General features: G+C 47.8%; 2 protein-coding genes across 5 annotated transcripts; both read right to left on the bottom strand.

The window, feature by feature from the left end:
• Positions 1-608: 608 nt before the first annotated feature.
• Positions 609-15,067, bottom strand: LOC101063779 (zinc finger protein DPF3-like). 4 transcript variants are annotated; one of them, XM_029832446.1, is made up of 12 exons: positions 14,992-15,043; positions 14,009-14,194; positions 9,866-10,026; positions 9,554-9,661; positions 7,707-7,834; positions 7,205-7,297; positions 7,042-7,102; positions 6,708-6,749; positions 6,191-6,331; positions 5,453-5,566; positions 4,651-5,379; positions 609-4,087 (listed from the first exon to the last, which is right to left on the bottom strand). In XM_029832446.1, exons 2-11 carry the CDS (start codon positions 14,068-14,070, stop codon positions 5,222-5,224), a joined length of 1,068 nt encoding a protein of 355 aa, XP_029688306.1. In that variant the 5' UTR covers positions 14,071-14,194; positions 14,992-15,043; the 3' UTR covers positions 609-4,087; positions 4,651-5,221. The 4 variants fall into 4 exon arrangements, with proteins under 4 accessions (XP_029688306.1, XP_011615006.2, XP_003962493.3 ...); XM_011616704.2 differs by lacking the exon at positions 14,992-15,043 and having other exon boundaries at positions 609-2,622; positions 2,700-4,087; positions 14,009-14,953; XM_003962444.3 differs by lacking the exon at positions 14,009-14,194 and having other exon boundaries at positions 14,992-15,067.
• A 253-nt stretch (positions 15,068-15,320) lies between these two features.
• Positions 15,321-22,040, bottom strand: LOC101064004 (zinc finger FYVE domain-containing protein 1-like). Its single transcript, XM_003962445.3, has 11 exons — positions 20,644-22,040; positions 20,049-20,553; positions 19,731-19,945; positions 19,537-19,643; positions 19,356-19,464; positions 19,177-19,274; positions 18,982-19,099; positions 18,746-18,916; positions 18,359-18,539; positions 18,139-18,252; positions 15,321-17,542 (listed from the first exon to the last, which is right to left on the bottom strand). Exons 1-11 carry the CDS (start codon positions 21,154-21,156, stop codon positions 17,310-17,312), a joined length of 2,364 nt encoding a protein of 787 aa, XP_003962494.1. The 5' UTR covers positions 21,157-22,040; the 3' UTR covers positions 15,321-17,309.
• Between the last annotated feature and the right edge of the window lie 593 nt (positions 22,041-22,633).

The following is a 22,633-nucleotide window of genomic DNA, read 5'->3' as shown; positions in this document are numbered from 1 at the left end:
GTGTATTGGATGTTGATAAAACATATCTGTTAATACTGCTACGTTTGCAGTACAGTTGATTTTATCCCCCCCAAAAAAACTGGACGGCTCCAAATTTAAAATAAAACCCCAGATACACATCTGCAGGATTTGGTTGCACCCACCAAGAAGACAGCAATAAGCAAAGCCCGGGGCCATTTTAGTTTTCTTATATTCCCTTTATATTCAAATATATGAAATAATCTATTGTTAAAGCACATTATATATGAGTGAAAAGATGGATCTGTCAGACAATAATAGCCCATCTCCCCCTCTCTCCAGTTTTTTTTTTTTTTTTAATTTAAGTTCAGCTTTTCATGCTTCATTACATTCCAGATGTTGGCATAAAGGGCTGAATGTAGCATTCACACTGCACTCCTCCCATAACGACGATCTGGTTAGAGTCAGCCCGTCTTTATGTACATAGCACTTATCAAAGGAAGTTTCAACTGTAGTTTAGAGATGGGATTTAAATCACAAAACATAGTGGACTTCACAAAGTAAATAAAAAAACAAAGGTTTAAATGAATTATGATGTTAAAAGAAAAGCACTGTATCGTAAAAAAGCCAGGCTAAACTATTTATGTCTGTTTTTTTTGTTTTTTTCAGCCCATCTGTTTCAACAGATCGGAGCAGAAGCTTTTTCTGTTGTAGAAACTCTGTTCTAAACCAAAAGTAGTCTGGTGCGCGGCCATGTGGTGCCTTATTAACTGTCACAATTTCAATGTCGACTCGCAGAAAAACAAAGAACTGAAGGTGATTGAAGATACTCGGCTCCAACAGCAGAACCAGTAACAGTTGCCCTGCTGGTTACTGACCAGGGAGTAGTACAAAAAAAGGAAAGAAAAACAGGATTTATGCTCCCAAACAACATGTAAAAAAATAATAATAAAGAATTAAAGTATTTAAGACAGAACAACCACTCGAATTAGTATGAGGTTTTAGCTTTAGTGTCCAAATTTCCCAGCAGAGTGCAGATTTTCTACTGCTGTTGCGCCATCTAGCGGTCAACTGGTCACACAACAAGAAGACAAAGGCGTCAAAGCGAGTGTGATTTATCATGATGTCGTCATTCCTTTCTAATTATAGAAGTATTTCAACACGAGTTCTTTTGTCGTCTTGTATTTTTACTGCATGAAGATATTTCCCCCCCACACACTTTTGTTTGGCAGACTGTCTAATTCCTGTCATGTGTTGTAGTGACTGTGGGGGGTGGGGGGGGATGCGGCTGAACTGTAATAATGGGCCGCAATCTTTGACCGGAGATGGACAGCTCGCAGATGCTCCTCAGTGAAGGGTCAAAGCCTTCCAATGCAGCTGAGGGACAATCTTTGCACCACTTTAGGTGCCGCACACCCAAACCCGGAGGCCTCCGCGCTCCCCCGGCCCGGGACCTCTGCAGAGGCCACGGACCCACTGGGGTGGATGCAATGCACTGTACAGGCTGTAACATTGTCAAAGCGAAAAACCAATAACCTGCTGACTATAATAGAGATGCTTAACTGGAGTCCATGTAACGCTCCCCTCTGCACAGACACAACCAGGCTGCACAGGAGGCGTCGGCAGCGTCGATCGGCCGAGTTTCATTATTCAAAAGCACATTTTATTTATCATATGGGCACATTACTATGCATGTAATATATTCAGGGCATTTTGTGCTTTTACTTTCTCAATAAGCAAGATGAAGACTGGCACTTGAAAAAACAAACAAAAAACACTCAAGCACCTGTTGTTTGTTTATGGGGCAGAAATAATAAAACCTCTGGATCTGTCGGCTGTCTGCTGTTCCTTCATGTCTGAGCTCAATAATGTGCTTTTTATCAGGCTCTTTGCAGCACACAGGTAACATCCCATAGTGACTGGACCAGTTTTATTGGGTGAATGGGGAATTTAAGATCTCCATTATTGCAACTGGGGTGTTTTCAATTGGCAGTTTCTGCATTCACAATGCTTTAAATGCTAAACTGTATTTTTAAAGAAATGGGCTGAAACCGAGCAAGGTTTTGATCATTTGTCCCTACATGCTGCACGTCGTCCTTTCATGATACTTTTTTTTTGCCATCCAACTAAGCCAAAATTCGACTGTCTACACCGAACCAGATTTTTTAAATTCCCCCGGCAGCAACAATCGATACCTTCCTCCCCTGCTGGGGATTCTTCGTGCTGAACTAGTTTCTATTCAGTCTGGAACTGGCGCCGCTCCCGAATGGGTTTTTTTTTTATCCGTTTGTTTTTGTCAGCTCGGGGCCCGAGAGGTCACGGCAGTGGATCCATTCCAGGCTGGCTACCTCCCGGCCGTCTTTTCAAAATGACCCAAAAAGTGAACGTTACCATTCTTTGCTTTTTATTTCAGAACAATAAAAATAGTTTAGCAAACAAGGACTTCCTCAGCCTCTCCACTCTGACGTGTATGTACAGCTGAAGATGAAATAAATGCCCCCCAGTCTTGTCCATTTCATCTCCTCTTGGCTCCATTTCCCACCCTGGCGCCCACGCCGCCGCCCCTCTTGACGTGGGCCTACCAGGGTCTATTGCTGTGTCTTTGACGAGGTATACAGGCATGATCCATGATTGCTGACACAATATCGAGCAGGCGTCTCAGACCTTTTGTTCAGAACCACACCGAGTCTGTCAGTAACATTAAAGCAGGATTAGGATCGATGAGGCATGCTTTCACTTACTAGGATGGCTTCAGAAGATTAAGGACCCAGTTTTCCTGCAGAAACACACGATAATTGAGAAGTCTCTGGTCCTTATAAGTGTGTTTGTGTATAACAAAAATGAACTGCAGTGTAGATGGTCCCTGAGGGGAGTGAACGAACAAGCACATACACAGGATCGATGTTGGCTTCAGGAACGGAGTGGTTATTATTAATCTGCTGAGATAGTCGATCACACGGAAGGACACAGATATCTTACAGTATGTGCAACCGCGACTCCAAGCACCATCTAAATAATCATAAAGCAATTAGGCCTGCTGTGAAGCACTGTAGGAACTGTCAGAGGTGGGGATTTCACTCCTCAGCGGGTACGAGGATCTGGTCAGAGCGGCGTCTCTGCTGGAATATTGATGCTCCGATGATTTTCAGAAAGGAAGCGGAGGGTGGTTTTTGCCTGGCCAGCGGCCAGAATCAGCAGAGCCCGGACAGAAAGTTAAAAGCTTGTTATTGCGGCGTTTCCTACTGGATTATAACAGAATCCTTGTGTTGCCGTCCCTCCGAGTCGAGCGAATACAATCACGAGAACCGGAGCTATGTGGAATAACAATCAACTTCAGAGGAAATGAACGATGCCTGAGTACTGGTGGCAACTGTGCACCTGATCGGGACCAGAGGTATCAAATACAGTCCGAGCAAACCCAAGAAGTCGTCCTAATTAGAGTTCAAGACGTAGAAATATCATACAACAGAATAGATGCAAAAATGCAGAGGCCCAGACCAAAACCCTACAGAGACAGAAGCTAAAAGGGAATCTGCATCCATGTCAGAGAATCAATACAGTAGTCCAGAGGTGTGCATGTAATAGTGGTGGGCTTAAGCACCGTCGCTATAACTTGGGAGGGGGGGTCACAGGGGTCAATGGTTCACTCCGGTTGGAGGTTCATGGCTGTCAGAGCTGGTTTCCAGTGCAGAGCAGCAGGCTGGCACAGTGATGAGGATAATGACGTCTTAGTGTCACATCAGATCACAGAGCGGACATGCAGTTACCAGAGCGGGAGCGAGCAGGCGGGCAGGCTGGGCCGACGGGAGACCCCCCCCTCCCCTCCCCTCCCCGCTGCACGCAAACCATCCAAAAGGTCCTGGCTTTAGTGTTCCCATCATGGACGAGGGCTCCGGCACAGCGCAGGGAGGACGGGACGGGACGGGATGGGATGGACTCCTGTTTCAAATGTTGGGGAGGGATCGATACGCGTTGCCGGGGGACCACTTGCTTCAATTAGGAGGAGTGGTGGACGCCTGTTCATCCATTTCAGTTCGTCACTTCACATCCTTCAAAGTCACGGCGGCGCCAACGTTTGGGAGTAGAACCCTCGTCTTCACTGGCCAACGTGCCGATGTCCTGACGGCTCCTACAGCAGGAAACAGAAGACAGAGAATCACATCAGCGCTCAGCGGGGTGTCGGTGTGTCTGCTGGGTGAGAGGCAAACGTGCACCCTGGACAGCTCACCAGTCCACCACAGCAGACACAGACACAGACACACACACAGACACAGACACAGACACACACACAGACACAGACACACACACACACACGAGTAATTCAAACAGGAGTTCCAGGAGTCACCAGTGAGACCATGTGATCAACCAGGAAGAAGAGGCCTTCACTGTCATCCTACATCAATCGCACCATGAAATCTGAAGGAGGGTCAGTTCTGACCCGCCCCAGCTCCCAGCATGGCCACTGGGGGCTGACCCAAACCACATGCTTTTGATGGTGGAGGGGAAACAGGAGAACCCAGAGAAACCCACAGCATACTGACACTAATTTAACACTTTAACGACCACCGAGCTCTGAGCATATTATGCAGATTAATTAACTGTGTTGCTCAAATATCTGTGCAACACTTGTGTGTAATTGGTGAAATCAGCAAATTTGTCAGGTTGCTTTCGAAAACCAAAACTGTTTCTCACCTTCCCACCGGTTTGTTGAGTCCCCCACGTCTGTCAGGACCTGCTCTCTCACTCCCATCACTCCTGCTCTCTTTTAGCAGTTTTCATCGCTTCCTTCACGTTTCCAAAACAAGTTTAATCCAGATTTAGAGTCCTTCATAGTCACAGTGGCCGCTGATACAACATACAGCAGCTCGAGTACGGACATTAAACCACCCCCCATCCCGATGTGGATCATAGAAGCCTTCAAAAGTTACATTTCTCCAGTGTTTTTTGTTCACGAGTTTCCTTCTTCTCCACCGAGACGGAAAAAAAAAACCTTCTCTTTTGCATGGAGTCAAAAACACTGACTGTTGTTCCTTAAAACTTATATATATTTATATATAAAAGGTTCATAAATTATTCAACAATGTTCAGTAGATAAAATACCACTTGAGTTTCTGTCCTGAAATGATCACTTTGTGCTTTCTGCAAAAAAAAAAAAAACATTAAAAAAAAGAAGCAGCACATTTTTGCCAGAGGTTATTCCTTATTAAAAAAAAAAGTTGATTTTCTTTTCTTTCTTTTTTTTTTTAAATCTAGAAGCTTCGCTCTATCTGTGACGGTTGGGAATCCCATTGCCGTTCGCCGCCGGCTCCTCCAGCTCGTCGTCTTCGAAGCCGTGGAAGGTGGATGTGTCGCTCTCGGAGGTGGTGCCGAACAGCTCCTCCGCTCCAGCGAAGGCTCCGTCCTCCTTCTCTCCTCCGTCAGCTGCGCGGGGAGAGAGGGCGGACCATGACAGGCGGAACACTCGTGCACGGACTTGTGGAGCGTAAAGACTCACTTGTGCATTGGCATCCTGAGTAGGGAAGCCCAGATTTAGCCATTTTCTTGTTAGCGCCGTGACATTTACTACAGTAGTTGTTGGGGATGCTCATCCCACCTGGACCCTTCGGACCTACAGGAAGAACCGGACATGGACTCAGAAGGTAGAAGGAACACCTGCATGGCACAGAATCCCTGTACTTCCTTCAAATCAGTCTCATTTTAGGTTTTATCTTTGCACTTTTCTCTCTATTTTATTTGAATATTAGATCATTGTCATCACATGAAACCTGTGATACATGAAAAAATTAAAAGGACTGAACTGTAAATTAGCCACAGATGAGGAGTTTTAAAAGAAAACAGTCGCAGGATCAGGCTTGAATAATATTAAAGACAGTTCAATCTCCCATCTAAAAATCAGACGTTCTACCAGCACAGAGGAGCGTCTGTAACATCTACAGGCTGGAAAGAGCATGAAGCTTAGAGCTTCTTTGTAGAAGTACAGGCTGTGGAACTGGCCCCATAAGAAGGTCCTGGAGCAGCAATGGCTGGTTTGAGCAGCAGTTCCTTTACCTCAACGTAGGAGATGATTTGTAGGAGATGCCTTTAAGCTGTGAATAGTGTTTAAGTGGTAGAACGTTGTCCTGCAGCAGCTCAGATCTGCTCTACTCTGTACAGTCGCAGTGAATCGTTCTGAGTTACGAGCGAGTCCCCCCCCCCCACATTTTTGAAAAATTCTTGTCTCACTTTGACTTACGTTTGTGTCTGTCGGTCTGTTGTGCAGACGGGGATCTGGACACCACGGAGCCCCTCCCCCTGGCTCGCTCCTCCTCCGCCAAATGGGAATGGGTGTAGTGGTAGCTCAGTCCTGTGCGGTTTCTGTAGCGCTTCGCGTAGACTGCAGCAGAAGACAGATGTTCGCTTCGTAAAATGACTTTTTTTTGGACAGCTGTTCTGAATTAAGCCCTCAATATGCTTCTACTGTCATGAAATCATCACATAAATCACTCAGTTTGAAGAGCCTCGCAGAAATAACAAAAATAGCTGAAGGCAATTTAAGTTAGCATTCAAAGTAAGATTAAACAAGCGTTGCAAGGTCTAAATGAGACAAATCTCACATATGAGAACAGAAGGCCCTCAGGGATCTGATCCCAGCAGTCAAAACAGACAATAACAACTGAGCAAAGAAAGATAATATAGGGGCCAAATCAATACTGCTGCACCGCAAGTCAACAGTTTATCGAAACAAGAAGCAAGTCAGCAAATCAAAGTACCTGACGTGGAAGATTTGGAGTTCTGCTTCTGTTTGTATCTGTCTGAAACGGAAAGCAACGAGGAGAGAAAGAGCCGCGTGAGTAAAATCCACAAACAACTAGAACGGAACCTCCTGTTCATCCTGTTTTCACCTATAAAACTGAAGCTATAAGATACTTCCCACCTGGCTAATTGCCCCTTTAACTATTCCTTCCCTCACAAATGGCTGCAAAGCATTAACAACCACATTCCAGGAAAACACAACCAGGAATGTAGCAGGAGCAACAAGAACGGGACCAGCTTTGGCCGACAACAGGAGTGAGTGGATGAACACCAGCTTAAATCTCTACTTACTGTCACAGATATATGGCTTGTCGTCGTCTGCATCGGCCCTCCTGCGGCCTGAACCTCGACCCTGAGGAAAAACATCCAGGCTGTGACTCTCTGCAGAACACGCATCCACGCGTCCCCGTGACCTCCCGCATGACCCCTGAGACGACCGATGACCCCCACTCACTCTTCCTTTGCCTCGATGCCTCCTCTTTGGAGTGTCCACCTCGTAGTCGTCGTCGTCGAAGGCGTCTTCGGCTGCGTCTGCCTCCAGAACTCTCTGTAACAAACAGCTTCCGGTCACGATTGAAGAATGCGAATGTTCCCATTTCCTTTAAACCCCCCCTTTGTTCCAGGCTGACAACGCTCTAAATCAATTCCTATACATTTCTCTGTGAATAAGGCTCACACAAATGGTTGTAAAAGTGTCTTGACATGGGATGAAACAATATAAATCTGAGATGGAGGCATGCAGTAACCATGGCTGTGGTCCGTGTCTTCACGGCTGAACTCTTTATTGCTGCGATTATGCAACGTTCATCAGTGAATGAGAACTCAAAGCTACACTGAGCTAATGAGCCCTGCAGGTCAGCTGGATAAACTTGGCAGTGGGGGCCCGTTTGGGCAGACCTCCACTGTTTGACCCACGTTGCCGGTTGAGGCTTTGGGCCCCTTCTCACAGAACGCACCTGGATCTCCAGCAGGCTCTCCTCATCGTTCTTTGAGTTATTCCTCCTGTCCAGGCCCTCTCCTCTTAGCAGGGCCTCCAGGGTGGTACTCTGGGAGGGCAGAGAATCCTTGGTCATGAGACTCCCACCTGCACGGCACAAAAAAACAAAGGCAGTTTAAGTAAAGTTCATCATGAAACAGAAGCTCTGTGGCCGGTTAGATGCAACCTCTCTTGCACTCATACTACAGAAAAAGCTCTGATATTTTTACTCTCGTCTGTCACCATTTACTCTAAAAAAACCCACAAAAACCTGCGGTTTCACTCTGAAAGAAACTGCTCCGTCATCACCGAACGCCTGACAGTGCTGTGCTGTGCAGGCTCGGGCTGAGTTGGTCCCCAGGAATCTCGCGTACGGCTCAACTAGTTTCTTGCGTTCACCTGAACGCGGGACGAGGAGGTCTTCCACGGCGAGCTGAACCGCTGAACAAACATCGTGGGAGGCGAGCGGGTTGGAGCAGACAAAGCAGAGCAAACACGGAGCTCTGAAAGCGAGTCGGGTCTGCGGGTTGTATTTGCACGTTGCGGACCGCTTCGTGGCCGCCCGGATTCTTTGTAGATGCCTGGAAAAACTTCAAAGCCTCGCTGACTGCTGCGAGTCCTCCGTGGCGGCGCTGCACCCACCAGACAGACCTCTGCAGAATATTGATCGCGGGAGCAGCGCCGCCAAGGTAGTCGTGAGGAGGGCTGCTAAAACGGGCCTCTCCTTCATGCGGTGGCGGCGGCCCCTCACCATTGTGTCTGCGCACGTTGACTTTCAACTCTGCGACGAGACAGCCCCCACCCTCCCTCCTCACCCATGGGAGCTGGGGTGGGGGGGGCTAAAAATAGAGCCGACAGCAGCCTGCAGCGGGGAGCTGATTCTGCATGCAGCCCCAGTCTCCAGCTCACCGTCAGCGAGGCAGACTCTGCTGCTCTGAGCCGGCCACCTCCGGCCACCTCTGGCCAGCCGCACAATGCGCTCCACACAGACTCCGGGTTAAATCAGGGTACGACCACCCCCCTCCCCCACTCCTCCTCCTCCTCCGCGAGGCCCTTAGAGACGGCGCACATTCTGCTGTAGCCGGAGGAGGGACGGGATTGAGGGGTGGCGGCGGGTCTCGGTGGAAAACAATAGCCGACAATGGGATGTGCCTGAAAAACAAAGGCTCGCTTCACATGCGCTCCCTCCGTCCTGGTTTCTCTTTCCAGGCCTGGAAATCTGCCCTTGTGCACTGCAGAGCTCCAGAACCGGCATTTCTGCTCACTTAATCACGACTGGCTTCACAACACATTTCCACCAAATCCCGAAAAGAAAGTAAGTTTCCGTGACGATCCGTCCCTTAATTTATCTTTTCCAGCACTCTGGAGGATAGCCTACATCCCACTGGGTACCCAAGCTACGGGTGCAGCGCCGACCAGTTACTTAGGCAACACACAGAAACCTGGAGAGAACAGCGAGAGGCGAAAATCAATCAGGAGAGACGGCAACGACGAGACAGGATGATGGAGGAGAGGGTAAATGTGTCGAGTGAGCCGGAGAAGCCCAAACTCTATTCCATAACATTTATTAAATACTGTCTTCAGTGGCTGAAGTCTGTCTGGCTGCTCCCAGCAGCGGCAAATCTAATTACATGTTCTTCTTCGCGCAAAACAAGTTTAGCGGCCAGCGAACACAGCCACATTTCATCCTGTGAAAAATGGCTGGCAGCCTCCTCCGACCAGAGCGCCGCGCGTTTTAGCATCGTCACAAGCGATCACATGGGCTGGAGGAGGATGGGGGGGGGGGGGCATAAGCGACGGCCAGGTGGGTGGACAAGCAGGGTTTACCGAGATGGAGGCCGTAGATTCCCAGGCGTGCGTCGGTGGAGTTCTCCAGCCGTCTCTTCTTCCTCCAGCAGCGGGCGGGGTAGGTGTACATCTGGCCAGCTGTGACCCCTGAGCAACAACAACAACAACAATCTTTACAAAGGTTCAGCAACCTTTTCCTACACAGGAGTGAATGGGGGCTAAAATGTGTCAGGGTTTTGTTACATCACAGCAGACCAGTCATCAGCTGTGTGATGTAAATGTTGCGTGCCCCCACACACACACACACACACACACACACACACACACACACACACACACACACACACACACCGGGACTTCGGTGGTGGCGCTCCATCCAGATGTAGCAGTTGTTCTGGGCCACGCCGGTCTGCGAGTCCAGGAAGGGCAGGCGGACGCTCCTCTCGGCGCACAGACGGGCGTTGTAGCTGCGGCACTGCTCGATGGCATCCTTGTAGAACTGGTCGCCTAACCTGTGGGAGAGCGGCGTCAGGTCAGTCGCCCATGTGACCTCCCCCACAGACTCGGGTGGGGGGGGGGGGGGTCACATGCCTGATCAGTGACACACATGACTGATTAGCAGAAGAAGACTCTCACACTTTAGTGTTACTTTCTTAGCACCACTGAGATTTTGGCAGCCCCCTGTGGGGGTTTCAGAGTTAATATTCAGTGAAATGGGGGAGGATATTTCACATTCAAGCCCTCAATCGCTGCCACATGCCTGGTATGGTAATTAGCCTACTTAATTAATCTCAGCAGAGCGCCTAGCACAAGGGCAGGTTCGGATTTGACTGTATCACAGAAGGACGGTACGTGCCAACGCTCCAAATTCACCACAACGCGCAGGCCACTTCAGCAGGAGGCCGGCGCCACCACATCTTCAGCAGGTCTAAGGAAAGATAGCGCTTCTCCTGGCGCGATCGGGGCCGCATATGTGCGACCGAGCTCTACCACATGGTCTTAATCACAGCCATTTCAGAGTGAAAATAATGAGCTGCCGGCTGCAGTCTAGCTCTGAATCTTAAGCACAGGAGCTCCTCCGTGATCCCACCCAGACCTCCTCCTCCTCCTCCTCCTCCTCTATCTTTACATCCCCTTGATTACATGATGTCCAGCAGATGAACAGCTATCTTTGGAATGTTGTCCTGCAAAAAAACAGCAGGAAAAAAAAAAAAAAACCCAAAACAAACAGCTGCTCTGTGGTTCAGACAATGCCACAGTGTTAGAGGCCGCCGGGAAAAGGCAGCCTCGGTGCTGGCGTGCGACTGAGTAAACAGGTACGGAGCGGATTCACAGGCGGACAGGAGACATCACAGCTCCAAACGGTCGTAAATGGGGTCTTTACTACTCGCTCAATAAAGAATATCTTTCAAAGGATGAATGATTTGTTTGTAAAAATGATTCCCTCTCTCATAAAATGCGGAAAGTGTATTTCTCAGACTCGTGTGCAGACGCGTTTGGCACCGGCCTGATTCCTCGATATCAACAAGCGGCTCGGATGGGGCAGCGTCAAGTGTCGGTTTACCCGAGTGCGCTGGCCCCGAGTCAACCCAGCGCACCCCCCCTCCATTGTGGCAGTAAAAACAAGTTTTTCGACCACCAAAAAAACACATTCGGGGGGGAAACGTTGCAGCTCGGATGGAACTGGCAGGGACTGGAGGGGGGGCCGAGGAGGCTGCTGACTGTCAGCGCGATGACAAGCTCTCCATCAGCGACACCCACAACCCACAGCAGCAGGTGTCGGCTCAGGCGCGACATCTTCCTGACACTTGTAACAAGTGACAGGCCACGCACTGGGAGTCGCACATGCACTCTACAACAATCCTGGAGGCCCCCCCCTTTTTCTCTTCCTTCCCAAAACATCCTTTTTACACCTGGCATTAAAATTCTGGCCATTTACTTTTACTCTTGAGCTGCTGGAGAAGGAAATCTACACACTTCTCAACTCACAAGCTCACTTTCTTTCAATACTACATCCTTGTGTTCATGATCCCGCCTCTGCAACCATCTTTCCTCGTATTACTGCACGCGCAGATTTGTTTGATTGGAGAACCAGTCGCATTTATAATCTTGTTAAATGTGGTCCTGACCCACTTCTGAAGCCATTCATCAGATCGGGACAGAGTACATCTTTCATGTGCTTTGCATGCCTTTCTAGTGTGTGCTTCATGTGATGGCGTCCGATCGGGCTGCCGCCCACATTTTAATGCCAGGCGGATTAAAAAGTGCTCTAGCCGATAGTAACTTTTACATCAAAATGTAAAAATGCGTTACAGGTCGCCGTCGGACCGCTCCCACCTTCCAGAAGCTGAGGTGCGTGCAGCGGAGTGGGAGGAGCTCGCTGCACCGTTAGAATCGCTCTTTAAGACCTGCTGGTGTTTCGTTCTTCTTCAGATCTACTGAACACGTTGGAGCTCCTGTCTTCAAGCTCTTTCCTAAATTAGTAGTTAGCATTTTTTTTTTGCATGCATCTTTTCCTTTAATGAGATCATTTGCCTCAAACCAAACAGCACTCCACTTTATAGAACTAAAACTCGGCTCAGGCCCAGGAATCTGATACCAACATAGCAGAGATGGATGGAAAAATCTAATCTGTTTATCTATAGTACATGGTGTGAGGTACCTTTAAGTAGAAAATACATTTTTGTTTATCAGAGTTGGCTAGATGCCACATTAATGGTAGTTGTTTTATTATTAGCCATCAACGCTAACTGCTTAATATCCTTAAAAATAACCTGACAGAGGGCTAATGTTCCTTGACTGAATGCCAACAGTTAAAAATAACATTAAGGTTTATGATAGCTGCATATTTATATGCTGCTGAAATGGGAGATTTATTATCCTTTACTTGACTTCAGGACACTTGTAGCACTGTTGGCATATCAACACCCTCAGCCTTTTTTTACCGCAGCGATTTGCTTCATATTCAAAACACTTTCTAAATGGCATCCCCCCACCCCCTCCCCTCGGTTTCACAAGCACTTGCGGTATTTAGTCACTTTTACGCTGGTGACAAAGGACAGATTAATGACGTAAACGTCAACTTTCATGTGTTCAGCTGCTACTGGGCGGGGGGTGGTGGTGAGGTGGTGAAGACAACGTCTGGATTATTCAATGCAACGCTGGCGTGTTTCTTACAGCCCCGTGGCCAACTGATAAATAATGATAAGCTCCACGGTAGACTTGACGTACGTTTAGAGTTTGAAACTTCACCAGCTACAGCGAAACTCACAGGGCGCCGACATGCATGACCGAACAGTGAAAAACCTGCAACGACAACTGGTTTGGGGGTGTGCTCAGACCTGCAGGCGCACAGATGCTTCACAGGAAGCCAGAGCTACCACATAAGAGAGCACTGGGGAGGGGGGTTGCAACCTGACAACAACCCTGACAACAACAATCAGCAACAGTCGGGGTGAGAGTACAAACAAACTCTCCTGAATATCAGTCCAAACATCTCTCCGATGTAACATCAGCACAGCTGTGCCTAGAAGACGTGTCAAACCACCACCGCCAGCTGGGCTACGCCTTTAATGAGCAGATTTATGAGCTCCTTGATTAATCAAATATTCCAGAGCCCATTTAATCATGAGATTCTAGAGATTACTGTCTGCCTGGGCTCACAAGAGGGACAGGACGGGCCTCACGCACAGACACGCCGGCGTGCTCCATCCTCCACCGCCAAAGTCAAACCACTTTCATTTCCCTCAAGTGAATCACCTTAATTCAAAGACAGAAAAAAAAGAAAAGAAAAGAAGAAGGTCAAACTGGTCCACGAGAGCACCAACCAATTAGTGCCGAGTGTGACTAATTATAATCTGACAAACGTGTGAAATGGAGTCAGAAACCCAAGACAGAGGCTTATTATAGCATTCTGACACACTTCATTAAGCACAATTTACGACAAGGAGACATTCCACATCAGAATGCTTAAACGGGCACCAGATCAGACGGAAACTTCGGCTCGTTTCGACCTGGGGATGGGAAGGGGTCCCATAAAAGGTACAATGAAATAAACATCCCAGCAATGGCCGACGATTTCAAACCAAAGATCGGCGTCAAACCGGCAAAACAGCGGGAGCTGCAAGGGAGCGGATTGTTCATTAAGCATTTATGGCGTGCACTTTAACATCAAGTGCTGTGCTGCTCAGGCTGTGATTGTATTAGGAAATCCCCTGTGGAAGGCGGCTAAACTGCACTCATGCCACAAACACACAAACACAAACAAAATTAGCATTCATCCACCATGCAGAGCCTCCTGCAGGAGCCATGCATATCTGGACCGCTGGAGAGGAAAAATAGAGTTTCAAAGGCAAGAAAAGGAGGTGTGTTTTTATTCTGCACCCACCACTCCTGCAGGCAGCAACAGTGTCACAACAACATCAACAGTGTGGGTGAAGTGCAAGTGTCCGAAGCCTTGCGTGTGAAAGTCCACCGAGGTGCAAGCAAAGGTACCTCTGTGGAGGAGCAGATGGTTCTACTGGTTGTGGCCAACACTTCCCTCCCTGTCGGAGCATCTCTCTGACAGATGGGCCCCGGATCCTGGACCAGGCTAATCTCCAGCACTCCTCCACTTAAAGGTACAGCGGAACGCCTGCCCCTACCTCCACAGTCCCAGCCCGGCCACGATGCTCTCGGCACCTACCGACATAAGCTGGATGCTAAATGTCGCCTCCGGCTGCTCGCCACACCATCACCCGGTTGAATTGAGCGCCGGGAGAATAAAAAGCAACCAAAAATGTGGGTTCATCTGTGCGCGAGTTGAGCGGAAGGTGAAGCGGCAGAACAAAGAGGGGCCAAACGGAGAAAAAGGTGGAGCGGATCTTTGAAGTTAAGCGATAAAAACGAGCTTTGTTCGGACTCTCGGACAAAAACCGGCTCCAATCGCCACTTCAGTCCATTTCGTGCACGCAAAAACGCCTTTCTCTGCCTCCGTCTGCGTTACCGGGTCCTGACCACGTCTGCGCTCGGCGGAGCCAAAGTTGACATGTCGGCAATTCACGCCAACTACGGTCGACTTTCACCGGCTCGGCCGATGATATTCCGTCCGCCAGCACGAACAAAATCGGCTTTGAGTTCTTCGGAGCTGCGTGGAGGCACGTTGTCGACAGTTTTTTTTATTTTTTTAAAATAAATTAACATGCCAGGAAAGGCGACACTCTGCCGTCCGCGGAGTGCAGCGGCGCGGTGGAACAGCTCTTCCGCATGCGGTGAAAATGTCAGGCACACATTAAGGATTTAACGTTAAGAATCTTTGCGGGATAAAAGAAGTATACGAGGCTACTTTGCCATGCAAGAAGTAGACAAAATGAATTCAGACAGTTTGATCCGGCGTATGCACACGGCCGGAAATGGCATGCGCGGGCAGGCGGTTGTTATCCTACCAGTTTGCACCAAATTAATTCATCAGAAATTTCCTAAATGTGTAAATTACTTACGCTTTTAGTGGATTCTGAATGGCAGCCGCCATTTTGCTACAATGTAACGCAATATCGGCGTCTTGCAGTTCTGAGGGAAACCTACGGCGGCGGACCAATCAGAGCTCGGGCTGAATTCCACCAGCCAATAGCGTTGCGGGAGAGGTGGAAGGGGCGTGGCCTCCTGGGGTAAACTGTCAAAATTATTTTAAAGGGTTTTCCCTTGTATTCCTATTGTAACAGAATAACAGACTCTTGAGGAGAACCTGAGTGGCACTCTGAGGCACCTGAGGTGCGCTTCCGCTCAGCAGCGCCAGAGGACAAAACCTACACAGTGTCCACATGGAGGCTTGTGTTTAATCATTTATTAGGATAATTATAAATCATTTATCATCATCGATAAAGCACCAGATATATTTTGTCCTCCCCTCACTTTAGCTGAATCTGCAGTGCTGGAGAGGAATGGAAGGCTGGCTGTGCACAAGATCTGTTCCTCCCACATACAGTACAAATAAGCGGTTGCATACAGGGAGTTAAGCACACAAACACACACTGAAGACATGGAGGCAGTTCTACATGGTGTTGTTGACTAATGGCAGCTGATGCAACTTTATTATTACACAAGGATTCCATCAGTTCAGCAAAAATCCACACATTGTCACGCCGTGTTAGCTCTGTAACGGACCGATCCTGCTTTATTTATAAAATGATAGTTGAAGAAAATGACTGCATTAGAGTCAACAATCTATCGTGGTGTTTCTACTCTATACCGTGCAACGTCAGGGGGCCCCCTGAGAAGGGCGTGCGTGGTGATGTAACACTCATAACACAGATAAAACCTACTGTATTTGGAAACAAGGCAAGCACAACACCTCGACACCAGCCATCGAGAACTTCCACAGGAGCACGGCGAGAACTCATTTTATCTACACGGATTACAATCGACAAAGACCCCCACCCCCCCTTCTGCAGTCAGGGTTCACGATAACGCACAGGCGCGTGTGTTGAAGGCATCCCCTTGTGCTTTGTACGACATCCAGATGTGGTGGCCGGAACATTTACTCAAAAAAACAAACAAAAACCCAACAATATTTAAAAAAACGGTCAAATCAAGACAGGTCAAAGCTCTGATTCACCGTGAGCGGATCAATATTTTCCTCACTGCCGCATTTGAGCATCGAATTTTGATTTAAAAAAACAAAAACAAGAGAGAGTTTAAGGCGTACACAATATGGGATGCAAGGACGATTCCTGTACAGTCACTACAAAGAATATAAATAGTCTTACAGTAACTCATGTCGAAACAGGAACACGTATATGTGTCAATTACAGACACAGTTTGATGTGTTGACCTTTGTCAGAAGTCCTGATCCTGTTTGGCCACCTTCAGGCATCAAAACTGGTCTCAGCATTATCCATTCAGTGCTAATGAAGTAGGCAGCGAATGCAAATATTTATAAAGCAATTAAAACAAATGCGTTCAGGGAGAGAAGCACACTTTCATGGTACATGCGTGCGTGGAAAGACGCTGCTGGGGTAGAAAGGGGTGGTCCGGGTTTGTTCAGGAACGCTCCTCTGAGCAGCAAAAGGCCATGGATTAATCAGACTGTCATGCATGCAGGAGCGCTATTAAGTAGGTATATATTTGTTTTATCATCAATACATAAATGACTCTCAACGTTTAAAAGCTCCCGCTCCTCCAGCGTGATTCTACGTCAAACCCTAACCCTGAATGATTTTTGGCACCACAGATTTCCACCGACGCCACTTCCTGTTTGCTTCAGCTCAATATGTGGCAGACAGTTTGATCAGTGGAATATCTGGATTTTAGCCATGGGCGTAAGCAACAGCCTAGAACAGCTGAAAAAAGGCTTAGTGCAAAAACCTAAAACGTCACAACACAGCATGCAATGGGAGCTGCTGTCATACCTGGACAGATATAAAATATCTCCTTGTCACATGAGGAAAACAACGCTTCAAAATGAGAAATACTACAACCTAAACACAGCTACCCTCCCAACTAATATTCTTTAAATATTTTTTAGATAGTAGAAAAATAGCTCAACAGCTTTATGTAACATAAAATTAAGGATCTGTGTTAATAGGAATCTAAATATTCTGTGATTAACCAGAGTGAAAATGCAGATTTGACACTCAGTCACGTTAACTCATGTTCTGGCTGCTCTATAAAGGCCACAGGAACGCTGAAATCCTCCCAAAAAGCTTCCTTTAGCAGACGAGACAGAGCCATGAGAGGAACGGAGGTAAAGCAGTGACAGACTGCGAGCTGACCGAGCAGGTGGTTCTCTCCGAGCTCTGCAGGGGGGAGACGGTCCGTGTTAAAGTTCCCCCGGTTTCTGGTTGCAGCTCGCGCACACGCGCACGGGGTGGTCCCAGCCCCGCGAGGGCACGGCCCGACGCTCCGGCGAGCAGTCGTCACACACTCCTTGGCCACAGGCGCGGCAGTGGTGCTTGGACAGCTTGGCAGTGAACTCACGACGGCAGTTGTGGCAGGACAGGATATCCTGGTCGGGCACCCAGTAGGCAGGACGGGCGGCGTCTTTCACTAGGCCTACGAGGGACACGTAGAGAGGCATAAATACACTGAGCTAACATTTACTGCATTGGTTTCTCAGTTAACAGGTCACACATTTCAAGGAGCAGCTCCACATTTCAGGAAATACGTGTAATTTCACTTCCTGTCTGATGGTTTAGAGCTAATCTATGAAAACTAAGAAAATTGCTAACCTCCAAATCTGTTAAAATAATATACAAATAATAGAATTTTCTTTGTTGTTTCAAGGTGGAGGTAGATCTATTAGTAAGCACACATCTAAAGGATAAGGATAAAAAACTTTATTGATCCCACATCGGGGAAATTACACGTTACAGCAGAAAATGTATTTATAAATATGTTTTTCCAACCCAGTTTGAGTACTTGAACTTGCAATTTATTTTATTGCTCTGATAAAATTAACCCCAGACATCTCATAAGAAGCTATTTTTCCAGGATAAATTAAATTAAAGAGTGTTGGTTTACAGCAGCGTGTGTGGTCCATTCTATATATCCACCACTAGGGGGCGTCGACTCCATTTACTCGTTTTACTGGGTCATGTATTTCCATTACATAAGGTTCGTTTATAGGTCTTGTTTTTGGAAACACTCACCAAGTGGGATGTCAATAGCAGTGACTACAACCCCTATGGTGTTGGTGACTGCTTCTCCAACCTTCCTGGCGAGGGTTCCACCTTCTTCTTCTTCCAGCTCCTCCTTCAGTAGCTCTGCAAAAAAGGTCTTTTCTTGAGCCGACTTCCACCAAAGGTTAAAAGGGGATCCAAAGGAAAATATTTACACACTGTGACATCTGACATTACAAAATGAGTGTACCTGCGTACGCGGCTCTCTGCTCGAAGCAGACGTCACACACTCTGACAGGGCCAAGACCCCAGCCTCTCTCGGGCACGGGCGCGGATTTGGAAGAGCAGCCATCGCAGAAGCCCTCCCCGCAGGCACGGCAATGATGTTTGGTGTCGTTGTCCTGGAAGACTGTGTGACATTTATGGCACACCTTGGACACAAAACGACAAACGGCATCATAACGCATTGCTGACCATCAACTCAGAGCTATTGAAGCCTTTTATCTTGTGACCTGCGCACGTAAGATTGCGTAAGAGCTGTGGCGAGCCAGCCAGTAAACATGTCTGAGGTCAGGAAAGTGTTGACTTGGCTGTAGGAGGTGGGTGGCAGGCGGGTGGGGCTGCGCGTGTCACTCACCGAGATGAGGGAGTTGGGTTTCCAGTAGGCCGGGGCAATCTGGTCTGTCAGCCAAGACGTGACAGCCTTGGCAGGCTTGACGCTGAGCTCCGACACGGACTGGGCCACAAGGTTTACTCCATCCAGAAGACGCTGCGCCGCATTACTGTTGTCCTTTAAAAAGCCGTCCGACTGCAGGAGCAGAGAAGAGAGTCACCCGTGGCCACGATTAGATGGTTAAGCTGCAGGTTTCTTACCCCCGGCCACACGTGCTTGATCTCAGTTCGGACCACCGTGTCCACAGGATCCTGGTTCCCATACCAGTACTGACGGCTTCGGTAAATCACTCCACAATTGGGACATTCGATGACATACCTGTGCAGACAGAAGTTTTGACTAAAACAGGAACTTCGGGCCATTTCAAAACGACCCTGAAGGTCATTGCGACGTACCCGGACCAGGCGTATTTAGCGAGGCCCATCCATGGAGAGTCTGAGGAAGCCGAGGTCTTCGGGACCACTATGACCTCCTTTCCTCCCTCATAGCAGGCCTGAAGTGAGGTAGAACATAAAGACGTGACCTCTCGTCCCACGTGGAACAAAGGTCAGCAGGACGCAGACAGACAGCTTACCTTGCAGGTGTACACTCGGTTATCGTACTGGACGGTGTAGCGGCAGCGGTGCTTCGCCTCGTGGCTCAGTCCTTCTCCTGCATGGTTCATGCTATTCCTGCAGCCAGATCTGGGAGGAAAGTGCACAAGGTTCAGAATATCTCCCATAACAAATCAGGAGCGTGCGTTTAAAGGTACTCACCCACAGCTGAGGCACAGGCTGGAGCAGGTGAAGTACTCGTCGGGAAAGAAGCAGCTGTTGGCCGCCAGTTCGCCGGTGATTTCTCCGTTGAAGCGCTCGCTCAGCGCCTGCAGAGAAATCGCAGACGGGACCAAATTAGTTGGACAAAGGTGCTGAGGAAGTAAATAAAAACATCTGACTGTGCGTAGATCTACCTGTAGGGCTTTGTAGATGACCACGGGGGTGCGCGGGGAGCGGGTGGCGTTGTTGTCCAATAGCTGCTCCAGTTTGTTCTGGAGTCCGCCGAAGTCGGTAGGTGGGCTGAGAGTCTGCGTGCCCAAGTACTGGACGGAGCTGAAGGCTTCTGGGAAACGGGAGAGCTTCTTGAAGCGCTCCAACAGCAGCCGATCAATGGACTCAGAAGACTTGTCTGAAACGAGTGGTCACAACTTTAGGAATCACAAACAACAGTTTCAAAGTCCCAAAACAGATGACGGCCTTGAGTTGACCCCTAATATACGCTGGCGTTTTACCTGAACCGAGCAGCTTGGTGTGGACTGTCTCGTGGAAGATGACCACGGCGGGACCCAGGGTGGACAGTGGGACGTCCAGGCCACAGCGGGCCGTCGTGGCCTTCAGCTCCTTGGTGAAGTGCTTTAAGTAAGCGTCCGAAGCATCGCCGAGGAACTTGAAGAGATCATCGTGGAGTCGGTCGGCGTGGGTGCGGTAGATGATGAGGTCCGAGACCGCAAGCACTTTGAGCAAGAGTCGAGTCCTCTGGCCCTGTTTGGAGCTGTTTCCAAGCAGCCCCTCTGTGTCGATGACCACCAGCTTGTGGATGGGGTCAAACGCTGCCCACACACCCACCGTGCAGGACTCTTGTGTGGGAGAGGTCTTGAAAACTTCCCTCCCCATAAAGAAGGTGTGGTTCAGCGTGTGGGACTTGCCCTCTCCTGTATTGCCAAAGATGGACACGACCTTCAGCAGCTGGTCAGGGTTGCAGTTCAGGAGTTTTAGAAATGATGTTTCGTCTTTAACCTTTAAAAGGAAGACAGGTTTCAACGATGGTGCAACAAGAAGGCATGCAATCGGAAGAAGAGAGAAATTCAACGGTTTTGCACAACTCACCTGCATTTCCTCATTCTCATCAACCAGAAGAAAACTGGAGATCTTTTCCAGCAGCTTTGCCCTCTGGGCTTTCATCTCATCGGCCATTTGAACAGGCTGCAGGACAGGTGCCTGGACAGGGTTGACCACAGCCGGTTTGGAAGAGGGAGGATACGATGTGAGCTGGTGTTTCTTCTTATTGCCACCGCTGTGCGTGCGTTTCTGACAGTCTTGACACAAGTTAACCTTGCAGTTCTGGCAGCGGACCACAGACCTGTGGCGTTTGCCATTCTCGCCATTATTTCCTCCTTTGCAGTTGTCGCAGTAAGGGATGTGACCAGGACCGATCTGGACCCGCTCGTGGTTCTTCAGACGCTCTTGACTGTGCAGCTCAAGCTCGCAACGAATGCACTGCAAGCTCCTGCAGTCATCACACTCAAATGCAGCCTCCTCAGACCCACCACAAGCATAACTCTCTTGACATATCAGACTAGTATTGACTCCCTTTTCTGAACATGAGCCATGCCCACTCATCGTTTCTTAAATACACCTAAATACAGAGCAAGTGTCACTGTAACACTTTTTGACAACAGCACCAGTTAATTATGACAGCAGTTAAATGAAAAAAAAAAAGTAAAACAAGAGGGAATACTGAGCACAATACGACTAAAACAAGTGCATAGTACCAATGCTGAATAGAAACGAACGGACAACACTGTTTTTAAAAAAATTTAAATGATATTTAATAAGGTTGTTTAGTGCAATTAATAATAAGGCAACGGAGCCGAAGCAGTCGTCTTTTCAGAGTAACACTGGATATCCTTTTACCACCAGTTATCCTGTTCACGAACAAAGTTAGCACCAACCTGCAGCTACACGTATAAATTAACTGATGTAGGCGAAGGAAATGATGAGAGGAAAATGTGTTAGCTTTCACCAGCCGAGACAAAGAACACTCCCTGGAAAGATGAATGTGCAAATGTTGACGCTAACAACAGGCTAGCTAGCTAGCTCAGTGACCCTCGGTAGCTCGCAGGCAAGAAGAAATCGGTGAATAAACAATGAAATAATACACGATTTACGGCTTCTTGGTGCAAAACACACAATTTCACTAAGATCCTATTAAGAAAAGCTGCAACGTCTGTGTCTTTGAATGATATTACACAGCCGTCCTCACAAGCAGCTAGCTAGCTTCCAGTCTGTCAACACTAAAATAACATAAAAAAAAACAACAGCATTCGGTGTCGAAAAGCTCGGATGTCTTTTACGTCAAAACGAAGGGGAATCCGCGATATTCCGAGTATACAAAAGTCTTTTTAAAGTGTCACTTTTTAAATCCCTCCGAGCAGTGTCATTGTTTTGTTCTTCAGTCCCCCTCCCTGACAGATTTCTGTAGCGACGTTATTTTGTTGCCAGGTCGGATCAGCTGATCAGATTATTTTCAGTCACAGGGTCAGAGGAGGGAACGGAGATGATGCATGTCGGGAAATGTAGTCCCTCGCGGCATTTTTTTTACATCGGCCCCAGTGGCTCCCACTTATTTTCATTTGGTGTTTGCATCTTTTTTCATATGTACTAATCATGATTGGAAATAACATGCTTGATGAATAACCTATTTGTGAAAAGGTTGAGATTAAAACAATCAAACAAACAGTATATCTTATAGATCAGATTGGTTTCGCTTATACCAGTATATACTGTATTTTATAGTCTATAGCATTTTTGGACAGACATTAATTTAACCTACTTTCATCCCCCAATTAATCGATTTGCAAATTTTGTAATAAAGTTTAATGTAAGCGGTTGATTCTAAGCTAACCACTGGAGCAGTTTTGTAGTTTGTCTTATAAAGCTGAGGCTGGATTTAAATAGCTTTTGTTTTGTAAATGAGTTCTTCAAAGTAACAGTAGGTGACCATTTGTCTCATTGTTTTCCCTCCAATTTCCCACTGACACTTTTAAGTTTCCCTCCTGTTTTCCAATATATTCAATATAAAACAGGGATAGAAAGA

The sequence above is a fragment of the Takifugu rubripes genome, chromosome 2 (genome assembly GCF_901000725.2).
Source record: "Takifugu rubripes chromosome 2, fTakRub1.2, whole genome shotgun sequence".
NCBI classification, from domain to species: domain Eukaryota; kingdom Metazoa; phylum Chordata; class Actinopteri; order Tetraodontiformes; family Tetraodontidae; genus Takifugu; species Takifugu rubripes.
The sequence above is the reverse complement of the archived record's forward strand: the minus strand, read 5'-3'. Positions and strand labels throughout refer to the sequence as shown.

Excerpts from the sequence above, each read along its gene's own strand:
- LOC101064004 (XM_003962445.3), bottom strand. The coding sequence starts at position 21,156 with ATGAGTGGGCATGGCTCATGTTCAGAAAAGGGAGTCAATACTAGTCTG. Across the intron at positions 19,946-20,048 it reads CACCAAGCTGCTCGGTTCAG|ACAAGTCTTCTGAGTCCATT; the intron begins GTAAAACGCCAG and ends CACTCGTTTCAG. Across the intron at positions 19,275-19,355 it reads ACCGAGTGTACACCTGCAAG|GCCTGCTATGAGGGAGGAAA; the intron begins GTAAGCTGTCTG and ends ACCTCACTTCAG.
- LOC101063779 (XM_029832446.1), bottom strand. The coding sequence starts at position 14,070 with ATGCTCCGACAGGGAGGGAAGTGTTGGCCACAACCAGTAGAACCATCT. Across the intron at positions 7,103-7,204 it reads GGCATCGAGGCAAAGGAAGA|GGTCGAGGTTCAGGCCGCAG; the intron begins GTGAGTGGGGGT and ends GTTTTTCCTCAG. Across the intron at positions 5,380-5,452 it reads CTCAGGATGCCAATGCACAA|CTGACGGAGGAGAGAAGGAG; the intron begins GTGAGTCTTTAC and ends CTCCCCGCGCAG.